The sequence below is a fragment of the Diabrotica undecimpunctata genome, chromosome 6 (assembly GCF_040954645.1).
Source record: "Diabrotica undecimpunctata isolate CICGRU chromosome 6, icDiaUnde3, whole genome shotgun sequence".
Lineage (NCBI taxonomy): Eukaryota > Metazoa > Arthropoda > Insecta > Coleoptera > Chrysomelidae > Diabrotica > Diabrotica undecimpunctata.
Window position 1 is genome coordinate 154,701,065 of NC_092808.1, and position 23,689 is coordinate 154,724,753.

The 23,689-nt window shown below is 33.0% G+C and overlaps 3 protein-coding genes across 5 annotated transcripts; 2 read left to right on the forward strand and 1 right to left on the reverse strand.

The window, feature by feature from the left end:
* Positions 1-221: 221 nt before the first annotated feature.
* LOC140444166 (mitochondrial inner membrane protease ATP23 homolog) lies at positions 222-1,764 on the forward strand. Its single transcript, XM_072535865.1, has 2 exons — positions 222-650; positions 1,202-1,764. Exons 1-2 carry the CDS (start codon positions 294-296, stop codon positions 1,619-1,621), a joined length of 777 nt encoding a protein of 258 aa, XP_072391966.1. The 5' UTR covers positions 222-293; the 3' UTR covers positions 1,622-1,764.
* Positions 1,765-4,277: 2,513 nt separating this feature from the next.
* LOC140442918 (uncharacterized) lies at positions 4,278-10,639 on the reverse strand. Its single transcript, XM_072533877.1, has 2 exons — positions 10,179-10,639; positions 4,278-5,821 (listed from the first exon to the last, which is right to left on the reverse strand). Exons 1-2 carry the CDS (start codon positions 10,405-10,407, stop codon positions 4,878-4,880), a joined length of 1,173 nt encoding a protein of 390 aa, XP_072389978.1. The 5' UTR covers positions 10,408-10,639; the 3' UTR covers positions 4,278-4,877.
* A 146-nt stretch (positions 10,640-10,785) lies between these two features.
* Positions 10,786-16,327, forward strand: LOC140442919 (uncharacterized). 3 transcript variants are annotated; one of them, XM_072533878.1, is made up of 4 exons: positions 10,786-11,027; positions 11,090-11,215; positions 11,271-11,387; positions 13,760-16,327. In XM_072533878.1, exons 1-4 carry the CDS (start codon positions 10,907-10,909, stop codon positions 15,019-15,021), a joined length of 1,626 nt encoding a protein of 541 aa, XP_072389979.1. In that variant the 5' UTR covers positions 10,786-10,906; the 3' UTR covers positions 15,022-16,327. The 3 variants fall into 3 exon arrangements, with proteins under 3 accessions (XP_072389979.1, XP_072389981.1, XP_072389982.1); XM_072533880.1 differs by having other exon boundaries at positions 10,898-11,032; XM_072533881.1 differs by having other exon boundaries at positions 10,968-11,027; positions 11,094-11,215.
* The last annotated feature ends 7,362 nt before the right edge of the window (positions 16,328-23,689 follow it).

A 23,689-nucleotide genomic window follows, 5' to 3' on the forward strand; every position in this document is an offset into this window, starting at 1 on the left:
TCAAATTTTGGTTAGTATATATTTAAAAATAGATTTTAGTTGTTATAATTTAACATAACTATTTATTATATGGTGCAGATAAATAAATATTGATTGTCGACCTACTCTCTCTCTGATTTGGTTTATGTAGTTGCCGCCAAAAGAAATTAGTTTCGGCCCGTCCGCATTTGACGCTAGATACTCTCCCAAATATTTCTATATGACTTAACCTACTAGAGGGCTATGCACTGTGATCTAAAATAAAATTACCTAACCTCACTTTTTATAGGGTTTAAAACTGCGTAACATGTAATATGACTTTAGTAGGAGATTTTGAAGAAAAATCAGAGAAGAATGTTAAAAGCCAACAAAATCAAGCCGGTACAATACCACCCGATGCTAGTCAATGGGGCTATGACCTATATCCGAGTAGAAAATCACACAATGAATCAGGTTCAATCACAGATTATCTTAAAGGAAAGGGCAAAGAGAATATAGACAAAATTCATTGTGAAAGAAATGTATACAAGTGTATAAAAGAAAGCCCGATGGTTAAGTTAATGATGGGTGCTTTGAAGGCTTCAGGATGTACTGTTGATATTAGGAGGCATATTTCTTGTGAGGAGTGTGCTCCTACTGTTAGTGGTGGCTATGATCCCATAATGAATCAAGTATGTATGTGTGTACGGTCTATGTAGCTTCAGGAATAACTGATTTATCATCTTATGCCCTTAGTTTAAAACAAAACCCTTAAATTGTTGAAAGATTTGGTTAGAGCTTCAATTTGTAGGTCGCTATAGGGCTTACAGTTTCTTATATGTGTTAAATATCAAATCTAAAACTGTGTGCTTCTTAGAATGGTAACTTTGGAGCTCTCTTAAAATTGGGGGTTAAATTTTTGTTTCTTATTAAGAAAAAGCTTCTATTCAATTTATCACATCAAAATAAATTTTTTAATTTTAGTGTTTTAGTTTATATTTTGTTTTAAACTTTTATACTTACCATTTTTTATTAAATATTCCTACACTTTTTTTATATATCATGGTCATTTCTCATTGTTTATTTTGGAGATTTTTGTTTTGTCTTTCTCTGTAACTAATAGTGGATATCTTGAAGATATGTATTTTATTTGTGTTATTACTAGGCATTGATAAAGGCAAACAAATTTTCTATTTGATAAATAAAAAAGTCTTAACCTTAATACTTATGTTATTATTTTTAGGTGGTTATATGTCAAAACTCTGCCACAAAAGTAGGTGCAGTGAACACTATCCTGACACACGAAATGATCCACATGTTCGACTACTGCAAAAATAATGTAGATTTCAAAAACCTTGAACATTTAGCATGCACTGAGATACGAGCTGCCAACCTGGCCCATTGTAGTTTTCTTTCTGCCTTTGTTGCTGGAGATGCCTCATTTTTTGACATCAAAGAAGCCCATCAATACTGTGTTAGGAATAAGGCACTCAGTTCGGTTATGGCTGCTAGGAATGTTAGTAAAGAGGAAGCTATGATTGCTATTGATAAGGTATTTTCAAAATGTTATGCAGATTTAGAGCCTGTGGGTAGGAGAATAAGGAGAAATTCTAATGATATGTTCAAGGCATATGAAGAGGGGCAATATTATGGATATGGATAGGCTAAAATGGAGTGTTTGACATTGTAGGCATTTGTTGACTATTTATAAGAGAAGAGAAAGCAGGATGTGAAATTTTACTACAGCATATTTTGCCAAAACTATTCCTCTTTGTTTAGATTATAAATAAAATTTTAAAAAAACAAGGGTTTAATTTGTTTTTGTTAAAGTACTTGTGGGGTATAATTATAGGACACACTTCTTTTTATATTACTAAAATTAGCTCTTTTATAGACTATTTAAAAAATTTGAGCATTTTTTCACTTTAAGTGAGTACAAAAATTACTAAAATGGTCTGAACTAATGGTCATAATGACCTACAAATATATGAAGATTAAGAAAATGTAACAAAGTTTCTATTATTTTTCATTTGGTAAGATTCAAAAATACTATATGCTTACTGTAATTTTTTTCTATTGAATAATTTTAAATTACAACAGATGTTCGGTAATTATGTGACCTATGAAATTAAGCGTCATTTGATTCTTTTAAGGCCTTATAACACACAACACAACGGTTTCGTTTATGGTGTACCAAAACGTGTTCTAGTTGTTCTATATTATCTGCTTTTTCGTTCCCCATGTGGTCCACATGATGTTTACCGAATAATAACCTTGCAGCTAACAGCTCTCTGTATTCCGTTATTTGAATTGTTTTCTGTGTTACCTCCTTATATATTAGAAAGGAATTTACTAATGCACAGCCAAAAATCAGTTCAACTGCTAATTTTCGGTACCACTTGTACTACCTCGTCTAAGGCAATGAGAGTAAGACTTGAGTTGATCTGATAAATCAATGTAGCTCTTGCACCTGTTGTAACTAACGACAGCAGTTGGTTTCTCAATTTCACCGCGTCTCTTCTTTATTTTAGTGGTGTCTGCTTGATGTTTTGTCATAAGCATCACGTCACATTTGTCTTTCCACTTTAGCATTACTATATCAGTAGAACATTCTTCAGCAACAATTTCATTTTTTTTTAATTTAGTATTAACCACTTTGGGAGAATTGAGTTTACGATTAGCTCTTACAGTGCCAACTAGGTGTGTATTTCTTTCTAATAACTTGGTTGCAAGACTCACACTTGTGTAATAGTTGTTGGTGTATAAAGTACGCCCACAGTCAAGTAGATTATCCATCAAATGCAACACAACTCCTGCGGAAGCACTACCATCATCAGTCTTATTACCAGAATACACTTTGAAATGGTATGTGTATCCACCTGTAGTACATAATTTGTACAGTTTTAGGCCAAACTTGTGCCGTTTGTTCTTTATATATTGCCTAAATTTTAGGCGTCATCTAAACGGCACAAGTGTCTTATCTATGCATACTTCTTCACATGGCACCATTACTGCTTGAAACTGTTCAAGTAGCTTCTCGAGAAGTGGGGTAATTTGTAGCCGATCATTTACTACAGATCGGTCATTATTGTCGCTAAAGTGCCACATCTTTAACAGCTCTTCAATACGATCTCGAGACATTATACTTTTTATCGAATTTGTATACAAAATGTCGTTACTCCAGTATGCTTTTATTCGAGGATATTTGACTAATCCCATCCACGTAATAATGCCAAAAAATTTTTCCATTTCAGAAGTATTTGTGACAACCCACTTCTTTTTGTGTTTCCTCTTATTTGACGGTGTAGTATAATTTTGTAAAGCTTGCTGTGCATATAAGTTGGTTTGTTCAACTATATAATTTATTATGTCGTCAGTAAGGAAGATGTTGAAACAATCATATGGTTCTTGATCTATATAATTCTCGTAATACGAAGATTTTATTCCGTCGTTTTCTACACTGTAATCGAATGTTTTCAGCGATGTTCCATCAACTTCCCTCCACTGAAATTGCTCGCTATGACACACTTCTTCAGTAATTGTGGCCATATCAATTACTTCTTGTATAGTTACATCAATAATATTTGTTTGTTGTTCAACAGTCCTTGTTCCTGGTATTGAAATAGTTTCATGTGAACCAGATTCCAAATCCATCTACAAAAAGTTTACCTGTTTATTGTTGACAAAATAAAAATAAAGTTCAATAACTTACGGTTGCAGAAACGGTTCACATTAGAAGTACCTTCGCCAGATTTTTCATCATTTTTCTGGACACGCTTTTTGGGAACTGGCTCCTCGCAACCATCAGAAGAATACTCATTGGAAGATTCAGGTTCATATTCTTCTGACAAATAAACATTCGCTTTCATTGTCCTCATCAGACATAATCTCATCCCAAATGGCTTGCAGACGGCTCTGTTCTTTTTCATAATCTCCCATATTGCAATAAATGGCACGATAACAACACTCATTCAGCAACAACTAATAACAACTAAGAGTACTTCTAACTAGACACAGAATACAAACGATCTGCAAATTCAGTTATCCCACTACTGTTCCAAGAACCATGAATATGCATTTGGCGCGAAATATAGCGTGTGGTACTCGTAACAAACCACGCCGGATGGAATAAACAAATTAATCCTTGGCCGGCGTGAAACAAACGTTGTGCCACAAAGTATATTCTAAAAAAACTTATATATCGAAAATCAAACAAGAAAAATTACTGTGACATGTGACAAAAAACGCCGGCTGGTGGTATATTTTTTTTGTACAGCCGTACGCAACGTGTTAAAAGTCTTGCATTAATTTTTAAAAAATTATTTATTTGTAAAAGTATAAAATATATTTATTTTAATATTATAATTATAACAATAGTATATACCGCATATAAATAGTTATGTTTGCAAAAAAATAATAAAAGATCTATGAAAACTAACATTATTTGTTCTGTAAAAAGAAACCAGTATACTGTATCACTGACAAAGATATCGCGTCCTATGTGATGTACCAATATCGCAGACCGCTGTGACACATTGTGTCCTATTTGGCCGAGCCTTCTTAGCATTTAAGAAAAGTGGTCTGAGTCAATGTTGATATCTCAGTAGATGAGGATTCATTCTGTTGTAAAAGTGTGTAGCATATATAAGCTCCAGTCGAGCAGTTGGGTCATTCATTAAGTCTTCAGAAAGAAACCAAGAATTATATGTATTTCTTTATGTGGAAAACAGACTAGAGAAATTGTGACATCAATTGCATGTAAAGGATACAAACAATGTCACAATTTCATTAGATCTGGGGAAATTTTACTAATTGAGTAATATTGTAGAGACTATTAATTACACTGTTTAGAAATAAGGTTACAGCCAAAAAATTTTGACCACTATGAGGCTTCATATGTATTTCTAAATTGTAACTTTTCAAGAATTTTTTGGTGCAAATTGAACACGCAAAGATTTTTCTCCAGTATGCACCCGCATATGTTTTTTTAAATTACTTCTTATTAAAAATTGTTTATCACAAATTTCACACACAAAAGGTTTTTCACCAGTGTGTATTAACATATGCCTTTTTAAGTCCGCATTTCCTCCAAACCGTTTGTTACAAATTTCACATAAAAAAGGTTTTTCACCAGTATGTACAATCAAATGCTTCTTAAGATCACAACTTTGTGTAAAATGTTTCTTGCATAGTTTACATGGAAAAAATATTTCTTTGCTGTGACTTCTTTCATGTATTTTTAAAAGATAGTTTGTTATATACTGTTTAGAACAAATTTTACATTCAAACTGTTTGTCCCCAGTATGTATTTTAATATGTGTTTTTAAATGGGACCTCTGTGAAAACCCTTTTGAGCAAATTTCACATACAAACGGTTTTTCTCCAGTATGCACTCTCATGTGTACTTTTAAATTATTCTTTGCTGAAAACTTTTTAGTGCAAATATCGCACGCAAACGGTTTTTCTCCATTGTGTATCATCATATGTTCTTTTAAACCTCCAATGACAGTAAACGGTTTGGAACAAACTTCACATGCTAAAAGTTTTTCTCCAGTATGCAGTCTCATATGTATCTTTAAATTATAGTTTAATGAAAACTTTTTAGCGCAAATGTCGCATTCAAACAGTTTTTTCCCTTTGTGTATCACTATATGTTCTTTTAATTTCGACCTGAGTGTAAATGATTTGGAACAAATTTTACATTCTAAAAGTTTTTCTTCAGTATGCTCTCTCATATGTGTTTTTAAACGTAATTTTTGTATAAATTTTTTATTGCAAATATTACATGCAAAAGGTTTTTTCCCAGTATGTATTCTCATATGTTCGTTGCTGGCATCAACTTTTACCTCTTCCCAAGGAAAACCTAAAATAATTATCTATTAAGCAAACCAGTTTTATTATTTAAGAAAAAGTAAAATAAATAATGGATGATTGTGTAAGTGAAGCACTAGTTTTCCTCATACGGGGAACATAAATAGTTTTTAAATAAGACTTTTTATCATAAACACAAAAGTGTAGGGATATTTTTATAAATAGACGTATTTTGTTTATCTGTAATCAACTTAAAAAAAGTAATACAAAATTTTTAATTTAAATTGTTGTTTAATATCGTCGGTACACAGCCAAAGTGGCGTATCTGAAAATTTGACGTTTTGAGAAAATTGGATTTGAATTTTGTTGCAACTTTTAAGCTTGCTTTTTTCTTATCTTAGTTGGGCGTATTCTATTAATTTGGCACTATTACACAGGCACTATTATTATTATTAAATTTTATAAATCAAAAACTTAACCAAAAAAGACAAACATTTTGAAATTAAAAAAAAAACAGGACGTTGTGTTAGATACGTCAGTTTGGCTTTGTAATGTAATTTTTGTCAAGGACTTAGGTCAAGTATTTACGGATCAAAATAACAATTAATACTTTATAAAAATATGTTTATTTTAAAAAGGAGAGTTATTTAGGATAATATTTTCACAAATTATTAAGTAAAATAAAATATGCATTTAATCTTCATGATCGATGTCTTCAGTGGCATCTGGTTCTGGCAGACAGTCTCTCTCATTAGCAGCAACGTTTATTGAGTTGTAAAATTTTTTGTAGATCTTTGGAATTGTTCCAGACGCACACATGCTCAACAGATCTTTTTGTTTAGCTACTGATATTCGAAGGTTTCTGTCAAATGCTTTGGCAATATTTTTATTGTATTGTCGTGATGGTTTGACGATAAATCCCTCAGTGAAATCCAAACGGAAATCAGTTTTGTATGACACTTTTACTCCTTCCTCAGACTTAGAGTACCTCACGTGGCAAATTTTTCTCCAGGGTAAGCCTCGTAATTTTGCCTTGTTATGTCAAAAACCATACCACCATAAATTTCACATACCACCATAAAATGTCAAAAATACGAAATATAAACTTAAAATAAAGTATCGCCACCACGTTGGTTTATCACAGCTCTACATCTACTGTTGCTCCGAATCACATTGTTAATGTCTGCTTGAGGTAGTTGTGTCCATTGTTCTCTCAGAAGCTCTTTTAATTGAAACTCATTGTAGATATTGCCCATATGTAAAGTAATTCTTCGTTGGAGCATGTCCCATACATGCTCAATGGGATTCAAGTCCGGTGATTGTGCTGGCCACGTCAATACATCAATACCCTCGTTATCCAACAAGTTTGTTACAATATGCGCAACATGTGGTCGAGCGTTATCATGCATAAAGTAAAAAATTTTCTCCAAGAATAGTGTCCAAATATTGCTGACTTGTGGGAAAATAAGGTCAGTTCTTCCGTCAATCATGATTCCGCCCCAGACCATTAATGTACCACCTCTGTATGCATACACTTCTTGAAGATGTGGTAATCATTGTCAATCTCGATGAAATCCATATCTAGACTTGTCACTAAACAAAAACAAAAACTGAAATCGGTTGTTGCTTAATACTGATAAGACAGTTTTTGTCTACTTTAGAACCAGCCAGTCACGAGAACAGTTTCCAGATACAATCAATTTTCTATCACAAAACACGGAACCTGCTAGATCAGTTAAATTTCTTGGTCTTCATATTGACCAGAATCTGAATTGGGGGGAACAAATACAAAATACAACAAAAAAACTTAATAGAGCCTGCTACTCATTAAGAGTGTTAAAGAGCTATCTAGACCAGGGGATTTTACTATCAGTATATTATGGAATCTCTTATTCTGTTATGCGATATGAAGTAATCTTCTGGGGTGCTGCAGTAGATAGCTCAACTGTCTTTATAGTCCAAAAAAGGCAGTCCGTGTGATCTTAGGATTGAAGGCAGGAGAATCCTGTAGAGGCCGATTCAAATCACTCAATATACTCACTTTCTCAGCCATCTATATATTTGAATATGTTCCTTTTTAAAAAAATTTCTTTGTTTTGTCACCTGCTTCCCAATCATGAATCAATACAAGAAGCCTTAATTTGAATTTGCCACTTCACAGGTTGTCTATAACAGAGAGAAGTCCTTTGTATGTGTGTGTTAAATTTTATAATAGTCTACCATCTGACATTCAACAGAAAACACACTATAGAGCTTTTAAAAGAAAGGTTTTTCAACACCTAGTTGACATTGAGCCCTATACTGAGGCAGAGTGCCTGGCAGGTCCTTCTCCCTGATCAGCATATTTAATTTGTAATGTTAATATATTTTAAATGTGTGATGTCAATATATATTTTTTAATCTGTAATTAATAATGTGACATTATTTGCTCAATTATGTTTAAAAATTTATACAAATAAAAATTTGCTCTACTCTACTCTAAAAACTGTGGCCCAGTCATTGTCAGTCCAATTCTGAAACTGTTGACACCAGGTTAATCTTGCAGTGCAATTGCCTCTAGATAGAGGTGGACATCTCAGTGGTCGCCAACTATGAAGATTGGCTTCATGGAGATGATTCCTCACAGCACTGATTCTAATTGTTACATTATGTACAAGCTGTAATTCATTAACCAGCTCGGGTGCTGTTATTGTTGGGTGCTTTCTGGCATTTAAAATTAAATATCGGTCTTGACCGACGGTTGTAGAGCAACCACATCCTGGATGTTGCACGGCTGGAGAACCAGTGTCTCTAAACCAACACCACAAACGACTTGAGTTTGTCGCATACCAGCTTGAAGGAGGCCCACGGCTCTATTCATCTCCTCCAATGTTGTCGTTGCTTGGTAAAAAGACATCTTTAACTAACCTATTAACCCCTTAAAGTACACATTAATTTTGAAGTTATGGTCAAAAAATGATCGAATTTTTTTTTAGTAAAAATGTTTTGTTTTGGTTATAATTGAATAAAAAAAAATATTTTCAATGGCGTAAAACCTTTACTTTTTGTGGGGGGGGGGGGGGTATATGCAAATCCGTTGAAGTTTAAAAATTTTGTTCAGACGAAATACTTTGAAGGTAACTAGTAGTATGATTTATATGAACAATACAAATATTCCAACATATTTTATTGACACACACACACACAATATTGTATTTTAGATGAATTATAATGAAATTTAGTAAAACAAAAAATACACACATTACTCTAACCTACCGAATATTATATGCAAAATTTACTTACCAAACAATATAATAATATGTTGAAAATAAGGCAAAAATTAGTTCAAATGCAAAAAACAATAAATATCGACTTCAGACGACTTTACACCGGCAAGACAGAACGCTTGTATCAAAACAAAAGTTCGACAATAATATCGGTTATAAATGATGATGATTGCAAATTGCAAGTTATGAGATAATAAATATATTTTAAAGTAACTCATACTGACTGAGTCATCTATTTTATAATAGAAAAATAATTTAGATATATGCTTACATATGTGTCTTTATACAAATATCCGCTTTGCAAGGCTTGAAAAATTTTATGGATAAAATTTAACCGGCGCCCGTGTCCCAGACGAGCGCGTACAAAATTACCAGTAAGGCGCGCCCGTGTCTGAGACGGGCACGTACGTTAAGGGGTTAAGCAAGAATGGTATAAAGTGACTAAAATTAAAAATAAACAAAACATAAAAATGTCGATTTTTTTGTCCCTTATAAAAAACAATCTAAAACATGTATTGCTATCAGTTTTACAATTTTTTTTTTTTTTTATAAGAAGTATCTGTATCAACAATTATAGTACAAGCAAATTTACATGGTCATGAAATTTCTGTCATTGGTATTGTCAAATTATTAAAATATCCTTAGACTTTTGCGTTGTGTATATACAGTGAATTAGGTAAGACAAAAATAAAAGTAGACTTACAAGAAATGTTTTTATATTTAGGTGTAAACATACTCAAAACTCTGTTATGGTTGACAGGTGTTTGAACAGTGATCAGCTTTACTGTATGTAGACAAACATAAGAGAAGAATAGACAGTAACAACCAAAATAAAAAGGAAAGTATACTATTGATGTAGTTGTTTGTCCAAGAACTTTTAGTGTACCTATCATGTATTATATATTTATGTATATTTATTGCAGAAATATATTTTTAAATGTGTTACTTATATAATTTATTGAAAAAAGAGGAGAGAGAGCACTATAATAAGGCAATGTAAGGATGCATCTAGATGAAAAGAATTTTTCATGTTTTTTTTTAATTGGTCATTACTGCATGGTACTTGTTCTGTTGCAGATATTAGCCAAAAAACACAGAATATGAAAATGGCATATAAATGTACATCAATGTTTATTTACTTACTTTTTTCAATTTTTTGTTTTTCCTCAAATACTGTATGTTCATCTTGCTGTATTTCAGTTTTTATAAGGTCTTCCTTTAAAACCATGTAATCAAATGCATCATTAGTACTTTCTCCCTTGGGATTCTCAATAATTTCAATTTTAAAGGTATCAAAAAGGGTATGACTCCCTTTATTATTATCTATTTCTGTTTTACAGGACTTTTCATTAACTTCTTGTTTTAGTTCCATTTAGTCAGATAAGTCTGAAATTTCAACAGTGGATTATGGTTTACTTTTTATTCACTTTACAGTCTATACATTTTTCCCGCTGAGCTATAGTTTTTCCGTATTTATCGTTCAAAAAACTGATATCAACTTGAACTTATATACTGATATTTTGACTTTTGACCAAAGAATAATAATAATAATAATAATAATAATAGATATAAGATCACATGCACATGCCTTTGTTTTGAGTAGTTTTGACATCAATTTCAAACCACATCACACTCCCACCTAGCAGTGACAGTCCCGTGTTAAAAAGTAAAACGACGATTGGCGTATTGCCTAGTGCCAGGGTGCACAACTAAATATAATATGTGATAATTATTATAAAAGCATATTTATATTATAAAGGCGACTATTGTATTGTATTGTATAATTGTATATGTTGATATTGAAACATATTGAAAATTGAACTATTGAGGGATGAGATGAGAGATCACCGAATCACCGAGTTGTTTTAGTTATGGAATCTAACATTGAAATTAAGAAAGAGTTTGTTGAAAGTGATCAAAGACACATAGAGAATCAGCTATCTACATCAACTGATCCTGGGGACTTAATGAATGGACCAGAAGGAAACTCAGGTAATGTAAGACAAATAGTAATTAGTTCTAAAAAATGAGATGTAATTCGTATTTTTTATTAGCTAGAGCTGTAAAAACTGAAATTAAGGAAGAGTTTGTTGAAGGTAATCCAAGATATGTAGAGAGTCGGGTATCCACCTCCCTTGATCTGAGACACTTGAAGAAAGAACCAGATGACTATAACTCAGGTAACATAAGTGATAATTAGTAATAAAAACTTTGATGAAATTAAAGTTTTTTTAGATAGGGCTATAAAATCTGAAATTAAGGAAGAGTTTGTTGAATATGATCCAAGATATATGGAGAGTCAGCTATCCACCTCTCTTGATCTTGGACACTTAAAGAACGAAGATACCTCAGGTGAGATAAATAATAAAAAAATGCAGAGGACCTTATGTTTATAGCATTGAGGTATATCATATATCAAAACCTGATTTTTCTTTATGTGTCTTAGTATGATGTTTTCATTTGTTCCTTTTATGAAACTTTAAGTTGTTGGGTGCTCGTATATGGATATGCATTAGGAATATGAAATATTGAAATGTAAATCAGTGAATTCTGCTTCAGATAGAAATTAATGTTAAGTGTTTCCATGTCATGATACTATAACGAATACATAAGATGCTCCTGTAGACACATATTTGCCAAGGCTTGCATCATGTTACTTGATACTTTATTTTGAAATTTTGGGCAAAGATTAGTTTAGGGCACTCAACATAACCAAATATATTTTTCTCAAAGCAGCGTGTCACAGTGTTGCCATATTTTTTTGTAAAATATGTATATGAATGTTTAAAATATAAAGTTACTTTTACAAAATTATATTTGTATTATGAGAAGCTACAAATTTTAAATAAGTATAAAACTTGCCATATTTTTTTACATTCATATTTACATGGTTAATACTTTACACTGGGTACAAACTAGTTACAATACATTTTGTTTTAAATTAAATTGTATAACTTTGTGTTTTTTAAAGTTTAATAATACATTTTTATAGTTGCTGCTGTTTGAGATAAGTATGTCTTTTAGGTTGTTACCAAGATTGTATTTTCTTCTGACCACTAGGTAGTGTTGACAGTCAAAAAGTACATGTGTTACAGAAGCCGTGGTGTTGCTGTCCTGGCACAAAATCTGATTACTGGAATTCATTAGGTGTACATGTGTAAGGCGTGTGTGCCCTATTCTCAATCTTCGAATGATAGATTTGTCTTTGCTTTGTTTAAGAGAACATGCTTGTTTTGCTGCTTGATCGGCTTTTTCGTTACCTGGAATACCAACATGTGATGGGACCCACAATATTGTTACCTTAATTCAATTAGTTTGAAGACAATTACATATACTTTGGATTTCTTGAACTATTGGGTGGATAGAATGTATGTTTCTTATGGACTGCATGGAGGACAGAGAGTCTGTACAGATTGCTATAGTTTTATCATGGTTGAGTGGAGTTTTCACTGCTTGTAGTATTCCATATAGTTCAGCAGTGTAAACTGTGGTTTGTGGTTGTATATTATGAGGAAGTTTTGCCATTAGTAATTACTTTAAAGAATCGCTCCGTGAGAAATTTTTTTATAAACGAATATATATTACCAGATAGCTTGCTTATTATTATTATTATTATAGCTTGCTCTGGTGTAGTTTGTTTAGTATCACAGAAATCAGTATAGAGTCACAAACGCTTTCGATGTCAAGCCTGATTGAAATTGGTCGATGATTTTATTTTGTTCAAGGTACCAAAGTTGAACCATTTTTTCTAGAAGTTTACATAATCTACAGGTGATAGAGATTGGCCTGTATGAGTTTAGCGTGTCTAGAGATTGATCGATATTTTGATATGAATCGTTAGGAATTGTTTCCATAGTGATGGAAATTTTTGGGAAGACCAAATGTTGTTGAACCGTTGGAGTATTTTCTCGTATGTATTTTGGTGAAGGTTTTTTAAAAAGTTAGAGGGAATATCGTCAGGACCTGTAGCTAAGCTTTTTGTTGAAAAAATGGCATCGTTTAGTTCTTGGAAACTGAAAGGTATATTAATGGGATCATTAGTATTGCAATTTTTTTGAGTAGCATCAATTTCGTTATGTGGATTAGTATTGATATTTGAGTACATCTGTGCATACTTTTACAGTTAGTTTGAAAAGTTCCCAATTAGCACCTGAGATTTTCCATCTCGTTTTTGTATATTCCGATTTGACTGCATTGTTAGTAATGATAATAGGAAAATGATTGCTATCGAATAAGCTGTCTAGAGTATGCCAAGTTAGTAACGGGTGTATTTTGGGATCACATAAGCTTAAGTCTATTGATGAGAAGCCTCCTGACTGAATATGAAAGTATGTACTATTTCCTGTATTTAGTAAGTTAATATCAGTATTGTTAATGAAATTTTCGATTATTTTACCTCTACCATATGTATTTTTGGAGCCCCACATAGTATTGTGTGCATTAAAATCTCCAACCATAATAAATGGGCCAGAAATTTGAGATATTAGGTTTTTTAATTCAGTGCTTCTCATTGTATAATTAGGAGAAATATATAAGCTACATATTGTGATTTGTTCTGGACACCATGCTGTTTACGGTGAAAAATTTCAGTTGATACGAAAATTAATGTTCCTCCGCTAGGTAGAATTTTACTGTCTGCAAAAGCATTATATATATACTTTACTTTGTTTATTACTTTGTGTCTGAATTCATTTTTCTCTTGTAAAAAGTCGTTTGTATTTTAGGTTTTGCTCAGGAGAAGAACAAACCGAGAAGTATGGAGACATCTTTTGAACATTTATCCCATAAAGGACACTATATGAGTCGACCCGCTGAAGGGAAACCCGTGAATAAAAATATAAAAATTCAGATTAGACAAGGGGCCTACAATTGTGAAATTTGTTTCAAGCAGTTTGGTCGAAAAGTTTATTTAAATAAACACATGAAAGTTCACACTGGAGAAAAACCTCATGAGTGTGATATTTGTTTTAAAAAGTTTTCCGACACATCCAAATTGAAAATACATTTGATGGTACACACCGGAGAAAAACCTTACAAGTGTGAAATTTGTTTGAAGCAGTTTTATACAGCAAGTATTTTGAAAACTCATTTAGTAACACACACTGGAGAAAAACCTTACAAGTGTGAAATTTGTTTGAAGCAGTTTTCTACAGCAAGTATTTTGAAAACTCATGTGGTAAGACACACTGGAGAAAAACCTTACAAGTGTGAAATTTGTTTGAAGCAGTTTTCTACGGCAAGTTATTTGAAAACACATTTGTTACTGCACACTGAAAGAAAGCCTTTCAAGTGTGAAATTTGTTTTAAGCAGTTTTCTTCAACAAGTTATTTGAAAACACATCTGTTAGTGCATACTGGGAAAAAACCTTACAAGTGTGAAATTTGTTTGAAGCAATTTTTTACAGCAAGTACTTTGAAAACACATTTGGTAGTGCATACTGGGAAAACAGATTTGGTAGTGCACACTGGAGAAAAAACTAACAAGTGTAAAATTTGTTTTAAGCAGTTTTCTACAGCAAATTATTTGAAAGCACATTTGATAGTGCACGCTGAAGAAAAACCTTACAAGTGTGAAATTTGTTTTAAGCAGCTTTCTCAAAAATCTAAATTGAAAAATCATTTGATGATACACACCGGAGAAAAACCTTACAAGTGTGAAATTTGTTTGAAAATGTTTATTGAAATAGGAGAGTTGAAAAAACATTTGAGAACACACACAGGAGAAAAACCTTATAAGTGTGAAATTTGTTTGAAGCAATTTTGTACAGCAAGTGCTTTGAAAACACATTTGGTAGTGCACACTGGAGAAAAACCTTACAAGTGTGAAATTTGTTTCAAACAGTTTAGCCAAGCAGGTAATTTGAAAACACATTTGGTAGTGCACACTGGAAAAAAACCTTACAAGTGTGAAATTTGTATAAAGCAGTTTTCTACAGCAAGTATTTTGAAAAGACATTTGATAGTGCACACTGGAGAAAACCCTTAGAAGTGTGAAATTTGTTGTAAACAGTTTAGCCAAGGAGATTCTTCGAAAAGACATTTAAGGTGTACACTGGGGAAAACCGTACAAGTGTGAAATTTGTTTTAAGCAGTTTTCTGCAGCAAGTATTTTGAAAACTCATTTGGTAAGGCATACTGAAGAAAAGCCTTACAAATGTGAAATTTGTTTCAACACTTTCATTGCCGATCACGCCTCTAGGCGTGCGCGTGACCAGGAACACTATCTTGTAAGTAATTATTTCAGCCGGCTCCGCAGTTGAACTATTGATGTTATGTCGGCACGTACTTAGGCTTTGCTTTTGCCTATAATTTTGTTGGTTCCGTGATGTTTTTGCTACAGTGCTGTAACCTGTGACATGAATATGGATGATTGTGTTGCTGGTCCGTCTCTGTCTAAAAGGGGGAAAATGTCGTGAAAGCTTCTGACTGAAACAGAATTACTTTATTACTCAGAAACCGAGTGTTCTTCTGATGATTACATAGACGATTCCGATGATAGGAGGTATTTTTCCGATGATAGGAGAGACGATTTTTTGGAGGTAGTGAAAGTGATGAATCCGAGATTAATAAGCAAATGACATTGCTAAGTTTTACAAACACAGAAACAGCTAGTCTACTACATACATGGACAACTTTTACAACTGTTATGGACTTGCTAAAAAATTACTCGATAATGGAACTTATTCTACCGGTACTCTGCGTGTTGGCAGAAAAAATTCTCCCAAAAACGTAACAGATTTCAAGCTCAAGTTGGGAGATACTATCGCAAAATGTGAAAATGGAATAATTATAGGTTGAAGTGAAACCTTAGTCAATAGTAAAATATACTAATTTTGTGTCGGGGATAGATAAACAGGGCCAAATGTTGTCTTATTATCCGTGTGAACGAAAAACTAGCAGATGGTCAGTGAAAGCTAATGCTTATAAATTCGCATAATCTTCACAAGTATTCAGGAAACAGAATGTCACTCTACAATTTTCTGCTTTCTGTAATATGAAATTTACTGTGAAGTGGTGAACATGAATTGACATACGTGATCAAACAGAATTCGGTGTAAGAATTCCTCGCAAACAGTGCAAGTCCTTCTATGGGAAAGGTCGGCGTAAGGATACTACGTACATATGCAAAAAATGTCCTAGAGAACCCGGTTATTGTTTGGATTGTGCACGCATATCACACAATTAACTTTTAGAATGTTTCTATTAGAGAACTTTTATTTTATAATCTAGTTTTACTTTGTATTTTGTGTTTATTTTGTAATGTATTTGTAATACATATACATATATATATATATATATATATATATATATATATATATATATATATATATATATATATATATTCCTGTGTTTTTTCATAAATACGATTTTTGTGGTGAGTGCCGATCACGGCTTAGGGCGTGATGTTAAAAAAAACAAAAATTGATCAACAAACTATTGTTAATGTAATACTGGCATGAAAAAGGAAAACGAACCGTTGTGTGATTTTCACTGTACGGCGTTACAACATTTCTTTATTTGTAAATGCCTTCGCGAACTCCAGTCTGAACTCAAGGATAGGTTGTCGCTTTTTTTACGTTTTCTATTATTTGCCAACTAAGCATTGACTACTGCGGTATTAAATATTAATTCCATTGCCACTTTCCGGTACCACTTCAGCATTTTGCAGGCTTTGGTAAGAAGCCACTTGATCACTAAAATCAACACTCTTTTTCACCAAGTTATAATCGAGAATAGTTTGTGGTTTTAGTACTTGTGTATAATTTTTCTCTTCATTTGATTAAACCAAGATACAACTATTATGTTTAAATGTTGCAAGGATTAAAACTGGTCTTTTGTCGACCCATTTTATCACTCGTAAAATCAATAATGGGGTTAAGTTTCATCGAGAGTAACTGGTTGCAACTTTTTTAATCGAGATTTTGGTTTTACATGTTTTTATAGTAAAACATCTGCACATGAATAATTCGTTTATTGAACAATCATTTCAATTCATCGACCAATATTCTAAAATAAGGTGTTATTACGTCGTCCGGAATATTATAAACTGGTTCTATTTCATAAAGCATTGGAAATATGGTTTACACTCTATATAATTATCTCCGTTAAATCCTATCTTCTTCTTCTTAAAGTTCCATCTCCTATCGGAGGTTGGATATCATAACGGCTATGGTCACTTTGTTAGCTGCTGCTCTGAAAAGTTGTAGTGAACTACAGTTAAACCATTCTCTAAGGTTTTTCAGCCAGGAGATGCGTCTTCTTCCTACGCTTCTTCTTCCTTGGATCCTTCCTTGCATAATAATTCTCAGCAGCTCATATTTTTCTCCTCTGGTTATGTGACCCAAATATTCTAGTTTTCTTCTTTTTATGCTGTTCATAATTTCTAACTCCTTATTTAGACGTCGTAGTACCTCAGCATTGGTAATCCTTTGAACCCACTGAATTTTTAATATTCTTCTGTAACACCACATTTCGAACGCTTCTATTTTCCTTATGTGTTGTTTCTTCAATGTCCAAGCTTCCATTCCGTATAGTAAGATAGAAAATATGTAACATCTTAGAGCCCTCAATCTGAGATGCAACTAAAGGTCTCTGTTGGTAAGCATTGTCTTCATTTTCACAAATGCTTGCCTTGCAGTTTCAATGCGGACTTTGATTTCTCTGCTTTGGTCATTTTTGTCATCAACCCAGGTTCCCAGATATTTATATGTCTCTACTTTTTCTATTTGGGTTTGCTCTATCATTAATCTTTCATTTCCATGTTGCGTTTTTGAGACAATCATGAATTTAGTTTTTCTCTTATTTATTTTTAGTCCGTATCTAATGCAATAATCGTTAATTCTATTTACCAATTCTTGTAGCGATTCCAGGGTGTCTGCCATTATAACGGTGTCATCAGCGAATCTTATGTTATTTACTATTCTTCCGTTTACAGAGATTCCATCACCCAGATCCGCTATCGCTTCCTGGAATATGGCTTCACTGTACACGTTAAACAGTAATGGTGACAGAACACAGCCCTGTCTTACTCCTCTCTTTATATCTACATTTTCGGACTTTTGTTCTTCTATCTTTATATTGGCCTTTTGATTCCAATACAGATTGATAATGATTCGTAAGTCTCGTCTGTCTATATCTTTGTTTCTCAGTATTTCTATTAGTTTTTCATGTCGGACCCTGTCGAATGCCTTCTCGAAGTCGATGAAACAGGAATAAATATCTAGGTTCATATCTAAGCATCTTTGAGAGAGGACATTAAAAGCAAACAATGCCTCTCTCGTTCCCAGTCCCTTGCGGAACCCAAACTGAGTATCATCCATATCATCTTCTAGTTTTCTATATAATCTTCCATGAATCACCTTTAGAAATATTTTGAGGGTATGGCTTATTAGTGATATTGTCCTATAGTCTGAACAATCTTTGGCATATACTGTTTTTGGTATTGCTACAAAGGTGGACACCAACCATTCCTGTGGGGATGGTTGGTGTTGTGTCTCCTAAATCCTATCATGTAATACTTATTTTCAGTATTTATGATTTCAAACACAACGTAATTTTCTAAGCGACAATATTCACTTTACTGCAACAACGCATTCGCAATACTAAACACCTTCTCAGTTCCTCCCACCCATCCCGCTCTAGACACCTTTACAGTTGCTCCCACCCATCCCGCTCTAGGCACTTTAGGTGGGTGGTTCACGCCCTTCCAATTAGAAAACATCTAATGACATTATATTTTGGTTATACGCAAATAATCGCTAACCGCAGCGAAACGGTTAGCCCTCTTGCATATATGCGTTTCCCGCACATCTCGTGCACTAATGAAATTACGCAAATATGCGGTTCCCGCAGTCAAAGAGTTAATATACAGGGTGGTCCTTAAGTAATTGTACAAAAAGAAACCGTAGATTCCACACTTTAAAATATTACGATTTAAGCCAAATTGCTTTAATAAAATGTTGATACTAAGAAAGATCTTCTTCTTCTTAGTCGTTGACCTGATGCAGGTATCGTGATATCATGAAGCTATTAGCTAAATTTTCCAATGTTCCTCCACGTTTTTCTATCTTCTGCCATTCGAGCACATTCTGACAATGGAGCGCCAATGGTAGCAACAATATGGTCCGTGTATCGTGTGGGAGATCTACCTCTATTTCTTTTGCCTTCTACTTTTCCCTGGATGGTAAGTTTTTCAAGACCATTTCTTCGAAGCACATGTCCAAAATAGCTTATTATTTGTTCTGATATTTGTGTTCTTAGTCTTTTCTTTATGTTTAGCTGGTCCAGTATGGATTCATTTGTTCTTCGGGCCACCCATGGTATTCTCAGCATTCGTCTCCAGCAGTACATCTCAAATACATCTATGTTCTTTTTGTCTCTCTCAGTAAGGGTCCAGCATTCCGATGCATAAGTAAAAACTGGAAAAACTAGACTTCTTACTAGTCTCATTTTTGTATCGGTAGTTATTTCATGGCTTTTCCAAATTTTTGTTAATTTTGCCATAGCGCTTTTTGCGATTGCTGACCACCGCTTTATTTCTTCAGTACAGCCTCCTTTGTTGGTTATTAATGAGCCCAGATACACAAATTTATCTAGAACAGCGATATTGTTTATCATGACCAGATGATTTTGATTGTTGTTAGCTCTGTCAACTAAGAAAGATACAGGGTGTTACAGTGGAAATTTAAGTGTATCGTGGATCAAATATACTTACTATTGCAGACTTCTTCCATTAAAAAAAGAAGAGTTATTAGAAATAGTGTGTAGCACTACGATACCGTAACCTTAGCCATTTCCATATCAATTAATGTATCGAACAAAAAAAGAACTTATTATACGGACTAACTATTAAACTGAACGTCTTGTTTGAAAATTAGTGCTAGTTGGCAAGCGATTTGAAGCAGAACTAGATGGGAATAAACACAAACGATATCCAGTAGAAAACAAAACCGGCAGACGAGAGGCACAATTAATCAAATGAATTAAATATGGATGTGGAAATGTTTAAATGAGAATTCAGCCAACTCTAGTTAAATAAAACTATGAAAACAGTCGTCTGGTGAGTAAATTTTTGTGCCGTTTAAATATGTAGGAACCACATGTAGATAAATTATTTATTTTATTTGATAATGATTCAAATTTAGCGAAGCTAATGCTAGAAATTTATTACTCAAATAATATTTTCGATTTTATTGTCAGGTATATGCGTGGAAGAATACCGTTCAGCATCTGTCTCACCTTGTATCCACGGAAAAAATTTCTAGATACTTATAACAACTTCTTTTTAACCGTACCTAGTAAATATAAAAAACTAGTAAGCCTATATAAAATAAACCTCAGGAACAACAAAAAATAAGGAAATTGGAAAGTAAATCTTATCGATCACCCATTTTCATAAGGAAATCTTATTGATGTAAGTGGCCCACAAACTACCATCGATTGGCAGCAGTAAATCGCTTATGATCGTTATTGAGCTGTGTAGTAAGTATTCCTTGTCTGGAGTTGCATAAAGATAAGTCTCTCTAATTCATACTAATGTACTGTACCTTTCGTTAAACAACATAAATACGTTAACGTCAGTGTTAATAATTAATCTATTTGAAGTTTTAAATTTTTCTTTAGTTCGCATCAACCATAAAGATTTAAATCAACTTTATCTTTTAATTTCACTTTAAATTCACAGTTTTATATACATGATTGAATTCATACTTTACACGATATTGTTTTGCATCACCGAATGCATATAAACGGGTATAAGTACTTATCGACCTAAGCATTGGTATTTAAATAAAAGAACTTTTAAGCTAATTAAGTGTTATTATAACTATAATTTTTCATGGTACCACCATGTATGCGCTCAGTCACTAGCACTCAGGTTTTCTGTTTGTATATTGTAAAAAATTTTTTGATTTAAAACAAAGGGAGCATTATAAAAAAAAGAGTACATATATCATATATTTTACATTTTTCTATAATAAAATCACATATTGCGTTTTACTTTACCTACACCTGGTCTCTCTCAGCTACTTGGGTTTTAAATAGTTTTAGGATTAAATCATACTTTTATCGTTTATCACTATATCCTGTAATATCAACGGAGTAGAAGTTTCAACAGACCTTTACTCCTGGCGCCCATCCTTTTTTTGTTATCAACTCCTTTCCTCTTCGGTGATCTTCGGTTTTTATCTATTGTTGCTTTATCATCATCTATTTTCTTCTAACACGGCACAAAAAGCCAGCCGATCTCCATTCCCTGAATATTTACGTCTCATCCTCTTGAGTCCTTAAAATGTGTAAATAACAGTGTCGGAATAGGGTCCTGGGGGGTTTAACCCCCCTCGGTGTGCCACTGCCCTCACTATAGTGTATTTTTATGTATGAGAGAGTAATAAAACAATAAATTATGTATGCAAATCCCTAAACTGTTGATACGGGTGACTCAAAGAAAAACAGATATTTGTCAATAAGTTTACAGAAGTATATAGGAAAACAATTTTAAATTGAGTATGACCACCAGGTATAAAGGTTGGAGCAGAATAGAATACAATAGTTGTGAGGGTTACTAATCCCTAAATAAGGTTGCCAGTGTCGGAGTGATGGAGGTTAACAGGTACTAATGAATTTGCAAGAAATGTAAGATGTTTATTTTATTGGTTATATATAACCAATAAAAGTTTAATAAGTACCTACCTATTTGCAAAATAAAGTTTAATTCTTTAGATAAAATAAAACGTTTTATTTTATCTGAAATGAGTGCATTCCACGAAGTAAGGGTTTCAACAATCAAACATTTAATTCCAGGAATCTACGACAGTAATTGACTAGATAATTACCTTCTAAACTTATTCCACAGAAAATGTGATAGTGGGTTTTTCCATTTTGTAGGAAGGTCCAAGTGGCGTATTCAAAATTCTTAACAGTCCACTAAAAGTAGGTACTTCAGTTGCAAGGTGCAGTTTATTGTGTATACAAATGTTATGGAAAATTTGGAAGTGCCGTGTAAACGCCGAAAAATTGGTCCTCTAACAGTTAATGAAAAAACATTAATATTTAATTGTTTTAAATCATTTACAGACAAACGTTTATGTGAAAGTGTTGATGAGACCGTTGAGTTAGTTAGCAGTACACTTGGTGTTGGGAAATCTACGATTTACAGAGTTATTAAAGAAGAGAAATGTGGTAGTTTTCAAATGCCACGTAATGCTCCAGGGAAACCAAAATTTCAAATAGAATATCATTTTAAAGAAGGACTTCGACGGAAAGTGCATGAATTCTTCTTTAGACAAGAATTTCCAACATTGGATAAAGTTCTTGTCTCAGTTCGAGATGATAAGGATTACCCAGAAATGAGTCGAAGTACGTTATGGAAACTTTTAAAAGAAATAGGCTTCCGCTGGAAAAAGAATCCCAGAAAGTCTATTTTAGAAAGAAGCGATATTGTCATATGGAGAAGACATTTTCTAAGAACCATAAAGGAAATGAGAAACCAAAAAAGAAAAATATTTTATCTTGATGAAACATGGATCAACGAGGGTCATACACCAAATAAATTTTGGCAGGATGAAACTGTTACAAGTCAAAGGCACGCTTTTGTAAATAACTTATCTACTGGTTTAAACCCACCATCAGGAAAGGGACGCAGGCTGATAATAGTACACATTGGCAGTTCAGACGGTTTTGTTGAAGGTGGTTTATTAACTTTTGAATCAACTCGTACCGGTGACTACCATGAAGACATGAACGCTGCTGTCTTTCAAGAATGGTTCGAACAAATGATAGATCTTCTTCCTAAGAACTGTGTAATAGTAATGGATAATGCAAGTTATCACTCCAGACTTATAGAAAGACTGCCCACAACCAAGTGGTTAAAAAAAGACTTGCAGAATTATCTGAGTTCAAAAAATATTACGTACCATCCCGGATCTATAAGAAAGGAACTTTATTCGTTGTGTGCCCTTCATAAAGAAAAATTTAAAAAATACGAAATTGATGAAATTGCCAAAAATCGTGGAATGACAGTACTTAGATCCCCACCATATCATTGTGAATTAAACCCGATTGAACTGGTATGGGCACAGATAAAGAGTTAAGTTTCAAGAAAAAATACCACTTTTAAAATTCATGATGTTAAACAGTTGTTTTTGGAGGCCGTAAATAATGTAAAACCTGAAAACTGGGAAAAGGCAGTAAATCACACTATTAAAGAAGAGGAAAAAATGTGGAAGCTGGACAATATTACTGATAAAATGATCGAGCCAGTTATTATAAATCTTGGTTCTGAAAGTTCATCTTCTGAATCTGATTTGGATTTGTAACAAGTAGCTGTAACTTTTATATTAATATTTTTATTCATCTATTTAACATACCTTAGACGGTTTTAAAAACTCTTTTTCTCTTTTGTAATTTTTAAAAATTAAAAAAAAATGTGAATTTTTTAAAACCCTTTTTAATGTAGGCCAGTCAGTTCTAATATAGTGTGTGATAAAAGAGGTCACTTTTGTTTACATACACATAACACTGAAATAATTCATTTATTTTTTACAATTATTCAAAATAATTTTTCAATTAATCTTGAGCACGCCCATGGAGTGGTCGGAGCTACCAGTTAAAATTATGCTAATTACTCTCTCGTTCATAAAAATAAACTATAACTA

Bases quoted from the DNA above. Each gene is read 5' to 3' on its own strand.
- LOC140444166 (XM_072535865.1), top strand. From the start codon at position 294: ATGACTTTAGTAGGAGATTTTGAAGAAAAATCAGAGAAGAATGTTAAA. The intron at 651-1,201 runs GTATGTATGTGT...TATTATTTTTAG, and splicing joins ATGATCCCATAATGAATCAA to GTGGTTATATGTCAAAACTC.
- LOC140442918 (XM_072533877.1), bottom strand. From the start codon at position 10,407: ATGGAACTAAAACAAGAAGTTAATGAAAAGTCCTGTAAAACAGAAATA. The intron at 5,822-10,178 runs GTAAGTAAATAA...TAATTATTTTAG, and splicing joins AAAACAAAAAATTGAAAAAA to GTTTTCCTTGGGAAGAGGTA.
- LOC140442919 (XM_072533878.1), top strand. From the start codon at position 10,907: ATGGAATCTAACATTGAAATTAAGAAAGAGTTTGTTGAAAGTGATCAA. The intron at 11,028-11,089 runs GTAATGTAAGAC...ATTTTTTATTAG, and splicing joins TGGACCAGAAGGAAACTCAG to CTAGAGCTGTAAAAACTGAA. The intron at 11,216-11,270 runs GTAACATAAGTG...AAGTTTTTTTAG, and splicing joins ACCAGATGACTATAACTCAG to ATAGGGCTATAAAATCTGAA.